This window comes from Anopheles coluzzii, chromosome 2 (genome assembly GCF_943734685.1).
Source record: "Anopheles coluzzii chromosome 2, AcolN3, whole genome shotgun sequence".
Classification (NCBI taxonomy): Eukaryota; Metazoa; Arthropoda; class Insecta; order Diptera; family Culicidae; genus Anopheles; species Anopheles coluzzii.
Window position 1 is genome coordinate 4,461,398 of NC_064670.1, and position 16,595 is coordinate 4,477,992.

General features: G+C 46.2%; 1 protein-coding gene across 1 annotated transcript; it reads left to right on the top strand.

The window, feature by feature from the left end:
- Positions 1-238: 238 nt before the first annotated feature.
- Positions 239-13,038, top strand: LOC120950436 (uncharacterized). The gene is made up of 2 exons (XM_040368446.2): positions 239-958; positions 12,103-13,038. The coding sequence occupies exon 2, from the start codon at positions 12,274-12,276 to the stop codon at positions 12,505-12,507; it is 234 nt and encodes a 77-aa protein (XP_040224380.1). The 5' UTR covers positions 239-958; positions 12,103-12,273; the 3' UTR covers positions 12,508-13,038.
- Positions 13,039-16,595: the final 3,557 nt, after the last annotated feature.

Sequence of the window (16,595 nt, forward strand, 5' to 3'; positions counted from 1 at the left end):
CCATTCAAAGTGGTTCTGTATCATAATCGGTATGATCTACATTCGCCCCAATACAAACAAGTTTAGGTCTTTTCTCTGATAGAATAATTTCAGTTTTGAATACACTTCCAATGGTTCCCAACACCAAAATGGAATGCTCATAGAGCTTGGAGCTCCGAACACAGTTTCTACTCGCAACGTAGCATCCCTAATCACTGAGTGTTTGAAGAAGAGAGTCAAGATACACGCGGAGAGAGCCGTTCTCCGGCATTGTTGTTGATGTATCCATATCGACCACGGCCAACTATAGATACAGTTAGTTTCCTTCTGACGGTCTGTGAGTGCGCATCTCGTTACCGAGGCCGTACCGTCGTTCTGTCCAGTCTCGTCTCGCCCAGAGCGAACTAGTTCGTACTATTGCGTGAAAGTGTCCTCGCAACAAGCAACAAGTGTACGCAGTCGGCAAGATCGGTAGCAGTAGCGCGCAGAAACCATCCCCCCTAGCTGGTGCCGCAAGCATTTCATTTACATTTTCTGCAACTAAGGCTAATGAATTAAATGCAACCAGCTGGGAAAGTGTTCGTCATTGGGCAAGGAACACAGTCGCTCGTTAGGGTACACAGCAACTTCCGTGCGGGTGATATCATCATGTAAAATTCGTTCGAAACGGTGTGTTGACCGTGGTACAAGGGAACACGGTGATCCCACGTACATCCATTAAAACGTTACCCAAACTGCCCGGTTTGGATGTGTGTTCGTTTGACGTTCTTGGGAAAAGCAGTGATACAGACAACACAGTCCACTCCAACCATCGCAAAAGGGAGTGCATTTCTCGCGAAGGTGGAACATTTCACCCCACAGCACGATAGATTTTGATTAATGGGCCATCGTTCAATAGAAGCCAGCAACACCCATCACAGCGTTTAAGTGGAAGAGACAACGAACCGACAACGGGCGGTGATAAAGATGAAATAATTTGGTGAGTAACATGGTCGTCCATTGCTCGAAACCTTTGGTGCCATTGGAAGTGGTGCCTAGGATAGTAATCAGCAGCGGCAGCACCACCATCACAGTAACCGTCTGCTTCGAGCAGCGCGGAGAGTGAGACAGGAAGACAATAGCACAAGGTGAGGTGCTGTAATTGAAGTCAACTTCATTTACAGCGTCTCCGGCACAGCTTCACTTTCGTGAAGAAGGTGTGGGAAATTCGTTCTTCGATCGAAATGCGCTTCTAAAATTAACATTTTAAAACCGTTGCACCACCCTGGGAACACACCGAGCGAGCATGCCGAAACACTTGAGGACGATGATAGTGATGCGAAAGGTTAATAGACACATTATCATTCCGTCCAGTAACCCCCCCCCCCCCCCTTCTCCCCCCAGGACGTAGTGTTGTTTGCGCCGTGTGAGCGTTGAAGCGTGTTTTGAACATTATCTCCAACACCGCGCTGACGCCGGTCGGCGAACAAAAAAGGACCAGGCTGCTCCATCGCTGCCGCACGTGCATGCGCTGGAGGAAGAAGGGAAAAGCCCCAAAAGGGCGCGAAACAGAACGATTTCGCGCGCGTAATAAATGTCTCGCGCAGCGTTGATGGCAGATGATTGACGTTTGGTAGATTGTTTCATTAGCTTGGGATCCATTTGACGCGCGTGCTGTTGTTGTCAGTTTGTGTGTGTGTGTGTTTTCCCCGAATGATTTAGAGTGGATTTTAGTGGAATCCATGAATAAATGTCATTCTATGTTTAGAAAAACCCCTTGAAAAATGTGCGTTGAGTAGCTACATGTCTGACCCCAACAACAACAGCAAAAAAGCCGCATAATCCCATTCAATATTACTGTCAGTTGAATTTTCCCCCCCAAACAACGAAGATTCAATTTCAAACGTGAAGGAATTTGATTAGATTTGTTTTCCCGAAATGGCAATTTTGCAACACACTTCCCCCACTTTTCCATTCCATCGAACGACGCTCAGGCTAATCTTGCGTTAACCTGCGTATTTCTCCTACGTGTCTCCTACATGTGTGTATGTGTGTTTACCGACCCGAGGCAAAGGCCAAGCGAACGAGCCACGGTCACGGATACAACAGAAACCTCCGCCCCCCTTCATCTCCAGACCATACAAGCGTGGCTAAACGTCCCACCTGTGGGTGATTTGATAAATTGCCTCGGCAAGCCTTCTCCACACGCACACTCACACGCCTCACACCGTTTACGGAAGGGGCACGCAAAAAAAAAAAAACGGCGAGTCTCAGTTTAGCTTGAACGCGCGTAATCCAATCACGTCCATGGCTCTAAATTCCATCCACAAGCAGAGACACGGCCAATGGAAATTGGCCCCCCTTCCTTAGCCCCATTCCCCGGTGGAATGGGACTGAGGAAGGTACAAAAAAGGCTTTCCCTTCGCACCGATCCACCAGCCTGACCGGATGCAGCCACCATTCCGGGACTTCCGGCGAGGGGCTTGAATAAAGAAGCTTCCACCAATCCACCTGGTTACGCGCGTACGCGGCCAGTTACAAGCAAGTGCCAATTCACAGCGACGGTTCGATATTCTTCGGCCACAATCCGTTTAATGCGTTTCTGCTCAGCGTGTCTATGAGCTCATGAGCTTCTATTATAATCATTATTGCTCAGGCAGCAGTCAACAGCAGTGCAGGAATGGAAACGAAACGACTGTAATTCCTCACGTTAATCGAATGGTTTAGAGCGTTGTTTTAACGACCCTCCCCCTTCTGGATGATGGCTGGCAGTAAAACATCATTCAAATGATTGCAGTATGGTGATGTTTATTGTACTTTATGGATTTAGTTTATGTTTCTAGCGAAGCTAAACGATCATATTAAATATCAAAGCTCCAGCAAAACAGTCTTAAAGCTCGGGAAAACTCAGAAAACGAACGCATTTTTCGAGACATACACACCCAAAGCTAAACACTTCAAAGCAACTCCTCTCGGCAGCTTCTCCGTAGTGCGCTGTTCGCTTGTCATTGGAGCATTTTCTTTCGCACAGCTTTTCGTCTTTTACGATGGAGATCCCTTGTTCACGTAGAGTCCTGTTTCGGACGCGTCGGATGTGTGGACGTGCATATCTTCGGTTCTATTTTCACTACGCCGGAAGGTTTGGGCCTCCTGCTGTGACTGGGGATTCGACAGCCGATCGGCACACATACAATCCTACCTATGCGGAACCTGATTTCCGGCAGGGAACAATTTGCCATTTCACTCCCCCCTTTCCACTACTACCACTGGGGTTTTTTTTCGTTGTTGTCCAAAGTCAAAGACCGTGGACGAATAAAAGAGGTTGGCATAATGTGCACCCGAGCACGAGCGTAGATGTATGTAGCAAAGCAATCCCAGTTGGCAATCCCACGCAAACGGCTCGTTACGTTCCGCTCGTTACGGTAGCCAATACAGCGCGCGATGCTGTGGGTATCGCTTCGAACTAAAAAGACCAATTTGACGGTATCGTAAATTGAGTTGTGCCACGGAAAAACAATACACTAACGCGGACAGCACAACGGACAGTATACCGACCGGTGGAATGGTCGCTACACGCTGAAGGGAGCTTCTCTTCGAGAATGAAATTGGATTCGCGTTGTATCGATGCGCTGCGGATTGCGGTTGGTTGCGAAGAATAGCGGGCACAAGCAGGCGAGCGGGCTGGTTGGTTTCATCTTGTTCCATTCTCACGGCTACACGGGCGCTTCTGCTGCTGTTGCTGCTGCTGCTTTGTTGCTAGCAACTGATGGGTACTTTTTGCATCCCTTCTTCGCCAGTTGTGATTTGGGATTGAGGTTTTGGGTTGCGGTTGGGGTTTGGTCTTGTACAATTGTTTTCTTTCCTTTTCCTTTGGTACGATTTCTTTGGGTTTTCTTCGGAAGCGAAAGTGGAAACGCGTTGATGAGAAAAAAACGTTCACTTTCTGGATCATTAACGCTCGTTCGTTACACAGTGGTGCAAACAGAGAGACAGAAACGTTTCTAGATTCGATAAACATTTCTTCTATATTGTTTGCGACAAGAAGAAGTCAACCATTGGAGCAGATGCTCCTGTGCCAGATGGTTCCGGTGCTAAAGAAGTCTGTACATCAGCGATCGTCAATCTTTGGCGGGTGTTTCAATCAAAACCTTCCTTTTTTGTTTGTGGCACTGATTGATGGGAAAAGTCTTTCAAAGTTTTTTTGGGGTGATACTTCAGGAATTAAATTACATTTTTTTATCCAGATTTTAGTACTTTTGCTCGTCCACAACATGACCACCACTATCCCAGTGTGCACAGTAATGGCAAACAGGAGCACATTGCCCGAGCAAGTTAACGATCATCCTGGGGAATGGGAAAATGGGAAGAGCCGAATACAGCAGGATGCTGAATTACTTATTCCGCCACGGCAAACGCTCAATCAGAAGATGTTTTCGATGCTGCCGTTTTAGTGGAAAATTGCTTTCAGACATTCCGGCCAGGCTGTCCGCCCTCTCCGCTCCCCCAAATGAACTCAGAACCATTCCTGCGAAAGGGGATACCATATTTGTGGGATGGAACGGACATTATTCCAACCATATGCACACATTCTCAGCATACTCGGGTAGCATTTTGTGAGGATTTTGTTTACCACACAGTGTGCTTTTTAGTAGATATAAACGATTCACCTGTGGGCCGGATGAATTGTTGCCTTCTTTTGTACAGTGGACACCATTCCAACTTTCAGAAGGTTCAGGTCAAACATTTTTGAGAATTCCAAAAACAGAACCGAAACGATGGAAAAAAATACGAAGAAGAAGCAATGTCACTCAACCGTTCAAAAAAGGTTCGCGCAGTGCAAGAATTCTTCTTTCTGATGATTATCAGCAAACTAAGGTTTGCGTCCGGTGGTTGTTTGAATTCATTTTCACCATCTTCTTTCATGGCTGGATCATCGTTCGTTTCATTTGGTTTTAAATAGAAAAGATATATAGATGAACCGCTGCCAGGCTAACCTTTAACATTTGGCCAAGCATTGCTGGTCAGATAAACAGTAATTCGAGCCTTTTCTATATAAAACATCAAACCATTCCCATTCGGAACTGTTTACTGGCCGTGGGAGCATTGAATAATGTAACGCCAGGGCGCGCACTGTACCTGGAAGCTGGAAAGTTTCGCTTCGCTCGAACAATCGGAACTGATGATTGTAAAACTTTGTTTGTGGAGAAACGCAAAACAAAAACTCATGTAAAAGAAGCACTAAACGATTGCTCCCAACTGGGTTTATAAGGGAGGGTAGCCTACGCCGGGAGAGTTCCTTCGCTTTTGTAATGAACGGGAAGTCCGGGGAAGGAGCTCCGATCAACTTTCGAATTTCTCTTCGAGACGGCATTGAAGGACCGGATCGGAAGGAATGCAACGATCAGAATGATTACTTTCCCACAACAACAGCAGCAGCAGCAGCAGCGGCAGCAGAGGAAGTTGCGCGTTCTAGCTGCCTTCCCGGAAAAGCTAACCACGCGACAGTGACTAAAGCGAGTGGAAGTTTGTTTGCACCATTTTGCAAAACAAGCGCGCCTCGATACGCGCCGTGCCGCATTTAATGGTGCTTGGTTAAAGTTTACAGACCCGTCCCATCGACATGATCGATGCTGGTGGCCGTTTTCTAGCGGGCCCAACCTCTCTTGGGCGAACGCTTATTGATGTCATCATTTTCCGAACCACGCTGAAGTACTCCCGTGGGGATTTTGCGATCACAGCGAAAGGGGGCTCCCGTGGGATTCTTTAACTTTGGGCTGGTTTTCTTCAACCACTCGAGGCTGGAGACGTGACGTGATGTCATGGTATAGTTGTTTCAAAGAATGGAACGAACAGCACCTAATCACATTACACAAACGCTCGATTGCTGTTGGTGTTGTTGTTATTTTTCTCTCTCTCTCTCTCTCTCTCTCTCTCTCTCTCTCTCTCTCTTACACACACACACACCTTCTGGAATTGTGCTCAAAAATCGTCTCTGCGCAGGGTAAAAGTGGATTTTACGAAAACTTTACTGTCTAGTGGGAAAATCAATCATAAATCGCTGCCTTACTGGGAAACAAATACAGAAAACAACAGAGCGCCGATGGATAAACACACAATTCAATTGAACAGTGCTCGTTCCACCTGGCTGAGCATTGTTCCCTTTCGCCGCTGCTTTGTTTGCGAATTTTCCACCCAATTCTGTCTGTCAGCCAATATACGCACAAGCACACACCACTCGAGCAATGCTTTTGGCATCAAGAAATAACATAATTGTCTTCGACAGTCGGTAGGGCCCTCCGTGCCATGGAATGGAACGATGGTTTGAAGGAGTTAAATATAAAAATGCTTATGGCTGTACTGGGAAATCCAGCAAACACCAGACGCTTTTCCGCCGGAAATGACGGGAAATTCGAACAACAAACAAATGCCGCTCGACAAAGCAACTTGATGCCGATGGGGGAGGGGTGCTATTTACCGACTAACAAGAAATTTGATGGAAATTTTGGCACAGCAGCATAGCAATAATTACCTTCCGCTGGAATTGATTAGCTGAGCACTTTGTGATTGATCATGAAGTCAAACAAATGCATTAATTAAAAAATGTGTGCAATGCATGCGGAGAGCAGCGATGAAGAGCGTTGGCTCAATCATCTCACCAAAAGGCGATTGTGAATAACGGCAATGAACTTGTATGGGCATGAGGAAAAAAGACAAAAAAAGGCACACTGTTTTATTAAAATGAGCGACCTTTTTCCATGAATCGTTAAAATGGTTCAGCCGAACGGCTTTGCACTCGCCACTTAGCAGATTAGGAAATTTTTCATAATTTGCTACACCGTACTGGACGACCCCGGTGGTGCTTTAGGGAAAGGTGGGTGCTTTTTCTTTTTCGCACACCAGTGGGGAACCGTTTCTTTCGGCACTAATTAATCATTCATTTGCCGAAGAGTTTCTCAATACAGATTGCTCTCTTTAGCAACAACATGCACGTGCTTATGGAAGTGAACAACAGCCGGCTTTAATGGTAGGACTTCCGGCTCTTCTGCTCCGTGCTGAAGAAGCCCGCTGCATGAACGTTTGTACGGTGAGGTCTGTGCAATGGAAAGGAATCCAAAAAAGCTTCCGCGTGCGTATATTTTTTCCAAACCCTCACGTCCGTTTTTGACTGATTCTTAACCATCGATGAGTGAAAACCTAAACAAGAATCTGTACAAGTTGCTCCAAAATTCAAAGCACTGTTGCGGCACCGTGACTGCGCTGGAAGGAAAATAATTCATTTCGCTTTCGCTTTGATGCCAGGTAGCATCATTAAGACTGCGGTGTAATCTCACCTATTCCCCTATTCCAAAATCAATACCCATCGCAAACCGTACATCACATTCCCCAAGCCATCCCCCTAATCCATCCTGATTAGCTGTCCTGTGTGACTGTGGCGACCGAGCGGTCATGGTTACCGACGCAAGGCCGATCGGCTAATGCGTATCCTTTTACACAGCGCTCCCGCTTTTTGGGGTGTGTGTGTGTGTGTGTGTTTTCTGCACTTTCTGATTGTGTCGTTAGCGGGCGATTGGTTGGGGCATGGTTTTCGGTATGATTATTAAATTTCTGTTTGTTTTCGTTTGGAAAGATCTCGACCGAAAGACAAGACGAAGGACAACATTGGAGATGGTGGGTTACGTTTCTGTGTGATTGATTATGCTATTAGGTATGGTGTGACAGCGTTCAAGAGACGGCATAAGTGGCATGCTAAGAGAGAGAGAGAGAGAGAGATAGAGAGAGGGAGAGAGAGAAAGAGAGAAAGAGAGAGAGAAAGAAATAGAGACATGTGCCGTATGAAGATAATGCAAATAAATAAATAATGAGCTTTACTCATTAATGGGCCACATACGAACATAAATTGAGCTTTTGTTTCCATATTTCATACAGCAAATGGGGTCGTTTTTTTCGATTGTTTTGAACTTTAAATCTTTTGGGTGTATAAATATTCAAATTCATGGAAAAAAAATGCGTTAAAATACATATTCTTTGTTTTTTACGGGGTTCTCATACTTGTGGGACACTTTCATGACTTTTTCTTGCAGGAAATGAACTTTATGTTATGGGAAGTGGACTCTGTAGCCCCTTTTTGAGCAAATCAAATAGGAATTTCTAACGAGCTTGTCCAAAAAAGGGTTCCACAGAGTCAAATTCCCATCAAATAAAGTTAATTTCGCATAAGAATGAAGAAGAAAGTGTTCCACAAGTATGAGAACCTCTGAAAAACCCTATATTACTCCTATATGAACCCTTCATAACTCCTTCCTCCTTACTAACTCCTTAAGGTAAAAGGAATATATTTAAGAACTTGCTAAATGCTACACAGCTTGTTATCATCATGCAGCGTCCTTACTCGTCAATGTTGAAGGGAATAACACAGCACTTGCGAGCATCCAAACTCCCGTCCCGTCGACAGAGCTTCTGTGAATGAGTTCCGTGCCCTCTTCTTCCTTTACGACGCCCTCCAACAATATTTGCGCCAATTTTGAGACCATCGCTTACCAATCAATTCCAATTTAAAACCCCATTTGCGCACTACTCACCACCGTCAGAGCATTTGCACCGATTGACGCTTAATCATGGTGCAATTCTGCCATAGGCTGCAATCGGTACTTCTCAATTTCCAGCCCGAGCGGAGCTTCTTCCCGTTTTGCATTTCTTGAATGCTGTTTTTGCTTCACATTCAACTGAGTTCGAAAAAAGGGCCCCCCGGAAGCGTAATTCCGTGACGGAATCGCTTCCAATTGATTCAAATCGAACAGTGAAACACCAATCAGTCATCTGCTCTCCCTAAGGGCTTGCAGTCAATGTGTTGGGGCGTATTACAAACGCCTATTGCTTACGAAGAAAACCCACCCGGTTGCAGTGCTGGAAAGCCATTCATAAGTTGTGCACGGTTCGTTTACCTAATGCCGATTGTGCTGCCGTCGCTGTCGGCTTTAATCAGTGACGCCATTCAGCGCCATTTAGTTCGTGGAATTCACATCCTACTTTTTCCCGTCTTACATTCCTAATTGAAGAAACCCCTCTGTATCGCTTGTAAATACTAACGACAATCGATGACTGAAATACTCTTTTTATGCATCTTTTATCCGCTGCACACTTCACTCTGGGCGCAGGGTCGGGTGCCCATGGCCGTGGAAACCCTCTCGGAAAAGAGATTAAGGTTTTTCGTAAAACGTTTGCTACCGATTTAGAAGAAGGTAGTGCAAAACAAAAGATTATTCAATGTGGACAGGAGGCAGAGGTTTTTTTTTTCTTAAAGTGTTTTATATTTTAAAGAGAGGCTTTCTTCATCCTTTAATTGAATCAGCCCAAAAACCCATCTCCCGAGGTACTGTTTGGAGCTTCACTTAAAATGCCATTCAGCACAGCTGTACAACAACAAAAAAGCACACTGTGTATACATGGAGCACTTGCTTAACAATACCTTTTTTATTATTTGATTCGAAAAGTAATGACAAAAAGCACTTCACCGAGATGTTCCGCTTGGATGGAGGGAAAGTTGCTTCACCTTTATGTGGACACAATTTACGACCGTTGTCATCCATGTGTCCGGTGTTTGGGGAGATCGAGCAACAACAGCTACAACAACAACAAAAAAACTCCAACCCTCGGTGCGGATTTCATTTATAATTCATTCCAATTCGAACAGCAACCAAATCTCTCCGATGGCACATTGGGCACGCCGTGTCAGTGCACCGGGGAACGACCTTCGCGTAGATCATCTTTTGTCCATGGAAACGCATAAATATTTCAAGCGTTGTTGCCATCAATTCGACCAGAGGACACCGAAACCGAGCGACACACTCCAGGCAAGAAAGGCAATCTATTTCCAGCCGGCTATTGGCGCGTGGACGTGAAGACGGAGCAGCAGCAGCAGCAGCGGTAGCGTCTCGTTTTACGTTAAATTTAATTTTACCGAAATTAAAATACAGCCTGTCCCTTATTTGCAGCTTGTTTAAAGCTAGCGACAATATCCGGCCCCGGAACGAGCCTCATTTTCATAACATAAACAGTGTACATTGCTGCGCAAGCAACAAATGCGGCCGGCGGGCTAAATCATTAGCCCAACGGTGTGCTCACAGCAAAAGGCCCGCTCCTCCACTGTCAAGGCTGTTGTATGGCCGGCAGGGCGCAAAGAAATCGTACCGTATGGCCGCTCCCGAAAACATCCCCCCCCCCCCCCTCCATGTTGGCTCTGTTTGTTGCAAATGTTTCGCCGTCGCTCCGAGTGCCTGGGAGCGATTATTCAAGCGTCAGTGCCCTTTGTAGTTCTGTTGAGCTGTTGAGCGAATGAACTGGCGGCGGCGGGGGAAAAAAAGGCAAAAGTAACAGCAACCAGTTTGCGTCGGAAAGCTCCAGTGCTGCTGGAAAGCTCCCAACCTCCCATTTAACCCCCATAGTCCCTCCTGCATAGCCCCGCGCCCGACCGGGAGCGTCGACACACGCCGTACCCCAGCGGCGTTGCGTTCGTTTGAGCAGAAAAAGGATTTAGTCTACCTTTTAATTAATATCCTTTTGCCGCTGCTGATACGATCAACCTGTGTTCTGCCGAAGGCAGGGGAAATGCCGAACCTCTGTAGGCCTTTGTTTAGGTGTATGTGTGTGTGTGTGCGTGTGTGAGTGTTAAAATATATCCACACAAATTGAATGTTACGCAATAAGTAATTAAAAAACTTCTTCACACACCGGTCCTTGACGAAACCTTATCGGCCTAGAACCAGCCCATCAAGCGTCTCTCTTCTTCCAGCCCTTTCTCTCGCTCTCGCTTCCCATCTTTTCCTCCAACGGGGTTTGTGTGTCATTACACTCAAATTGATGCTGATCCTTGTTCTTGCATAATAAGCCCCTAGTCGCTAGCAAAGTCGCTTTACACTGGAACTTTCGTTCGACGAACGTGCGAGGCCAAACGGCAAAATCCTTTCATTTATATCATTTCCAACGGTTTCGATGATACTCCCACTTCCAAGCAAACAAACAAACACATCCACACGCCAGCTGGGATGGTTTCTACTGTCACACATATTCTCTTTCTGCTTCTCTCTCTCTCACACACACATACACTCACAATGCATGCTAAAATATGCAGAAAGTCCCATTCCCTTCGGGAAGGAGGGGAGCGTTGAAACCACAAATCGTGCAACCGTACCACAACTCGGCACCTGATCGGTGGATGAAGAGAGAGAGAGGAGAAGCAAAACGCCGGTAAACTTTACCATTTAAACGCATTTCATTTATTTTGTAATTCCACTTCAAACTCTAAACAATCTTTGAGTAAACAAATTGAGCGCTTGCCAAACACAAACACACACACACACACACACACACAGTGGGTTCGGAAACACAAACACTGGCACCATGGTATACGCGCGCACCCGCCCGGCTTCGGAAGCGATTGGCATGCGAAAAGGTACTTCAAATTTGGCCAGATTTTTTTCTCTCTCTTATACTTGATTTTAAGTGCTAGTACACAACATAAAATAACTCTGTTTGTTGCTTTTGCTGCACATCCATCAGCACATAATTTCCACCCGGGGTAAGATGATTTATTTTCAACAGGCGTCCAGGCGCCTCCATCCTGACGTACTCACCTGAGGAGTCGGATTTAAAAGGGGGATTTTGGTAGTGTGTGTGTGTTTGCCCTCTTTCTGGAACGCAATCAACACGCTCATTAGCGTGCTTTCACCTTCAAACAGGGGGAGGGGGAGGGGTGGAAGGGGGTACATTATTTTTGCGGCAAAATCAATCGGTACGCGCAACGGTGTGCGCAACGGTGTTCGAGCACGTGCCCGACCGAAATGAAGCGCATTGTTCACGCTACAATCTTGCACCTTTGCTCGGTCGGTGTATGTGTGTTTGTGTCTGTGTGTTTATTCTTCTTCGACTGTAAAATTGAGTATGCAAGGATGAGCAAGTAATAAATGCTCAATGGTTGGAAATGGCTGCCACTGACACGTGTTACGTGCAGCTTCGTTCCTGAGCTGACCACACCACCATTGTGTGCGGTTGTTGAGGTTTACTGAACCGTTCATATCATGTTCAACTTTTAAACGTATTTTATGTAATTTGTAAGTAATATCTTTCTCTTTTTTGTCTTACTTTCAGAGAACTGTATGAGGATAATATTGTACTGAACGTGTCCGAGGGAAATACACTCTAGCAGCACCATCAACCTAACCACCTGTACGACCAGCTGGATCCACCTCCCGTACCAACAACACACACACGTCCGTTTTAAAAGTGGCGCCTAAAACGCACCTAGCAACGCCGCGCGAAATGGAGGGCGAGGTCAGCGTGCTGCTGGTCATTACCGTGATCATCGGCACGATCCTGATGACCTCGCTGCTGGCCTGCTACATCTGCGTGTTCCGCCAGCTGTGCTGCTCGCGCGATATGGACCTCGACCGGAGCTACAGTACGCGCGGCTCGAAGCGCACGTTGCGCGACAGCACCAACCTGGCGGAGATCACCAACATCACCAGCCAACAGACGGAGATCGAGAAGGTTTAGCTAAGGGCGGGCGAAGAGGCCATCACTTCGCTCTAGAACTTCGCCCGCCAGACAGAGCCTTCGACTGAAACCCAACCGAAAAAAAAACATGATTTCACGTCACACGTTGGCTGTGTTGTACATGTATATCATATCTTGTAAATAGTGCTTCTCACATCCGGCCTTCCACCCCCTCCCCCCCTCCACGTGTACCACATCTCTGTAAGACCCGTCCGTAGTAGCTACGTTTAGGAAGTTCCCAAGACAAGAATGCTTCTTTGAAGGGAGGTGATGGAACCAAAATTCTAGTCAGTATTAGTTAGCTCTTCCGTCTGTGCAATGAAATTAAACTTCCAATGATCCGAAGAATAAACAGCAAAGATTCTGTTGTGTGTAACTTGTACAAAAACGAATGCTCCACAATCGGTCGATGTTTGTATACGTGTGAGTTCGTGCATGTTGGTGTGTGTTTTTATAGTTCTAGCAAGCAAACACTGTAAAGGTCACTGTAAAGGCAAATAAACATGTTAAAATGTATCTGTTTTAAAGTAATTGAGTATGAAGTTGATTAATATTTCTGACAATGAATAGCTTCCACGAACAATTCCGCTTATCGTTTCTTCTGCAGCGTTGTTCCGGCGCCATCGCTAATGCGGTGGATTATGTTCCGCCGAAAATTACCATCGTTGGGCAAACATTTGCTCACTTTGTCGGCCGGAGCTCGGAAGATAGATAAAACGATTCGTGCGATTAAATCGTCTCACCGTTGCCGGTTGCGGTATGAAATTACGCAGCGATATAAAGACTAACTACGACTTGCGGTAGCATCAGAATTGGTTGAATTGGTTGGCCTATTTCTCACCATTCCGCATACGCTTGCAGTAAGGGGTGTTGGTGTTTTGCGTGTATTTATTTCCGAGAAAATTGTTTCCTTATTCCGAGCTTTACAAGCCTGAGCAACAAAACCGCAACGTTCCGGCGTGTCGTAATCAATACGCCTGCTTCCGCAAGTAAAACCGGGATCCGTCCGGGATCGTGCTATGATGACCTGTCCAAACCGTACGTTACCGACGCACCTATGATGTCGGTCGGTTGGAGCTGTTTTCCCACTGCTGCTGACACACGCGTCAGCATCCCAAAACGGTAGAGGCAAGCAGTAAGCGCTCCCCTGAGGGGGGAGAGGACCTTCTTTCACTCAACCAAAAACTGCCCCTGGCTTAGCAGATTAGAACGAACTGTGGTGGTGATGGAGGATGCGAAGGCATCCATAAATCCACAACAAACATCGTCGTACAGGTGACACGACTCGGTACGGCTAAAAGGGAATTGCTGCACAGAGGGAAAAGCATACCCTCCGTCGTATGGCAGCCTCCACACAGTTCCGTCCGTCAAGCAAGCCTTCTGCTATTTCTTTTTTTGTTTTTCACAAAACGACTTTATCAAATAAACACTTACAAGCCAAAGAGAAAGTAACAACAAAACACAGAGCAATGTATTGTGTTCCAAATTTTATCGTTATCGTTCTTCCACGTACACGTTTAGGGACGTTCGATTCATTCAAGCGTTATCCTAGGGCCTACACAGTACGCGCCCATTCCATTCCTAATAATGGTAACATTATCGCGTCGATTTCCAGCAAATTTAAGCGACCTGATACGGTGAAGTTCTGTGCCTTCACACTGCAAAAGAAAATTAATTTTGAAAGAACATGGAACAATACCTAGAAGTGGAAAGTCTTGCCGAGTTTACAGAATCGAACGACGAGCGACAATATGATATGGCGCATGGCGTAAGAATGAATTTGCTGCGCGATATCGTGACTCAACAGGGCAGTTATGAGTATTTGGAAATCGGACACGAACAAACCTTCCCTCACGCCCCGATTTGGATTAAAATGAATTCAATTTCATTACCATGAGGGTACAAAAATGTCTCACGTTGCTTCTTTCATCCAGCAGGAATGGCAGACATGGAAATTGCGTCCTTGGCCACCTTCCACCTTGGCGGTGTTGGGGACGTCTCAGATCAAGTTACTTCCGGTGATCTTAACTCAAACGATTTCAGATGGTACGGTTTGCAGTGTCTGGGTACACCTGAAGTGATGTTCGCATACTATCAAACTGAAATTATCTCACGTCGAAGCATTTCCGGACCTTACGCCCCCACCTGGAGGTGGATGTGTGGAAGGATCAATTTTGTTGCCAAAAATATTAACCTTCCATCCCATCGTCATCGGTAGGAAGAGCAAGGAGCGTCTCGATAAGAGCCAAGAGCTTCAGTAAATTACTCAATTTAATTATCTTCTCCGGTGGCAACAGTTTGGACATCTTCAGGGCAACGACTACCGACCACGTGGATGCGAGCTGAGATCGAGTTGAAAGGCACTGGGGGTTCCCGGCGGAAACCCGATCGAATGGAATCGAATTATTGATCAAAATTTGCTTTCAATTCGTTGATGTTTATGCGTGTCTGCGTGTGTGTGTGTGTGTCTCGGTCCATCATGGAACCTAGGACCACCAACAGGTCGGAAAACCCGCGCCAGTTTGTAACCTATTTTTAGTCAGCAACACTTTTCATAGTACTACTTCCTTGCCCTCCCTCAACAAGCACGTCCAACCCTCGATAATTTTCTCTCTTTCTCTCTCTCTCTATCTCTTTCCCACTGTCTCTCTCTCTCTCTCTCACTCATTTCCAAAAATTCACGTGGGTGTCCTGGGTGGTAGTCGGCTTTCGGCTTTTTAATCTGGTATTTGATACGAGCGCAATGGGTTAGAGCAAATTCGCACAGCAAAGTGAGGTTCGATTTCACGCGCCAGCGGTTGGTAATCCCACGCTCAATCGCTTCGTAGTTGGCAGTGGCAGTGGCGTGGCGGGGTTTGCTAATTCAATGTACCCGAGCATAAATAAACACCAACCAGCGGTTTGGTCTAATTGACGCCGAACGGGTTTGCGCGAAGAAGCGTGAGGGTGAGGGTTCAATACCGGCATCGATCAGCGGAGGTAATTGAGACACACACACACACACACACACACACACACACATCCATTAAATCCGAGAAGTAAACTCGTCTGTGAGGTACCGCACAATTCAATCATGCCGGTTATAGGCAGGTTGATCGGGATTTTTGGGGGGAGGAAATCGATTCGCTGGAAAGTGGTGGTTAAATTATGTCAATAATTGCCACCTCCCAGCCATGTCACCACATACATTCGCGGCCGGCATTCGAGAGAGTGCCGAAATACTTTGGACGATGCCAACAAATATTCTGTTGCGTCTACGCAAACGACCCAAACGATTCTCGTGGATGCATTCCAGCGCAGAGATGATTGAATAGCGCACCACATTTCATCGTTCGGACTTCAAACACATTTCAATTTCAGACGGCGAGCGGCACATGCACACCACACTCCGACACCCTCTCCTGAGCTGGCGAGATCCGTGTGTGTCTGTTGTATCCGTACGTGCGACGTGGTTTATTTTAGCACAAACCGATAAACAACGCGCGTCCCTCCACGCCGGTCATCTGTGTTTACAAACCGAGACCTTTTTTTTGCTTGTTTTGCTTGTATGTGGCGGCTTGGGAGATGTGTAGCCACGTGGGAAGAGCTGGGAAAGGATTGATACTGTATCGAGCACACGCGTGGAGGTCGGAGTTGCTCTTTGCCAAAGGGATCACAGTTGTATCCGATGTCAATATTGGTTGTTGAAGTACCTCAAAAGCTTAGTTTGATATGAATTTCAAAACAAAACAATTGCCTTGAGCCTTGTGCGACCGTATATCGTTGTCGAAGGATGTGAATGAATGATAAGCTGTCCTTCATACTCACAATATAGCTAGGACTCGGTTGAACATGTTATCAAATTATGTTTTACATTGTATTAGAATAGCTTTGGTGTAATTTCCTCGCAGATCCTGCAGGTCACATATGCAGTAAAGCATGTTACCTCACCAAGCGATGTGCACCGCAGGATCACAGCAGCAAAAAGGGGCAAAACCTTACTCACAAGAATTAATTAGCCATGGGTTATGATTCAATCAGCCTTTTCAACCCTCAGTCTCCAAGAATCCGCTGCCAAGAATGACGTCGTCCGTCCGTCCGTACGTAAC

Bases quoted from the DNA above. Each gene is read 5' to 3' on its own strand.
- LOC120950436 (XM_040368446.2), top strand. From the start codon at position 12,274: ATGGAGGGCGAGGTCAGCGTGCTGCTGGTCATTACCGTGATCATCGGC.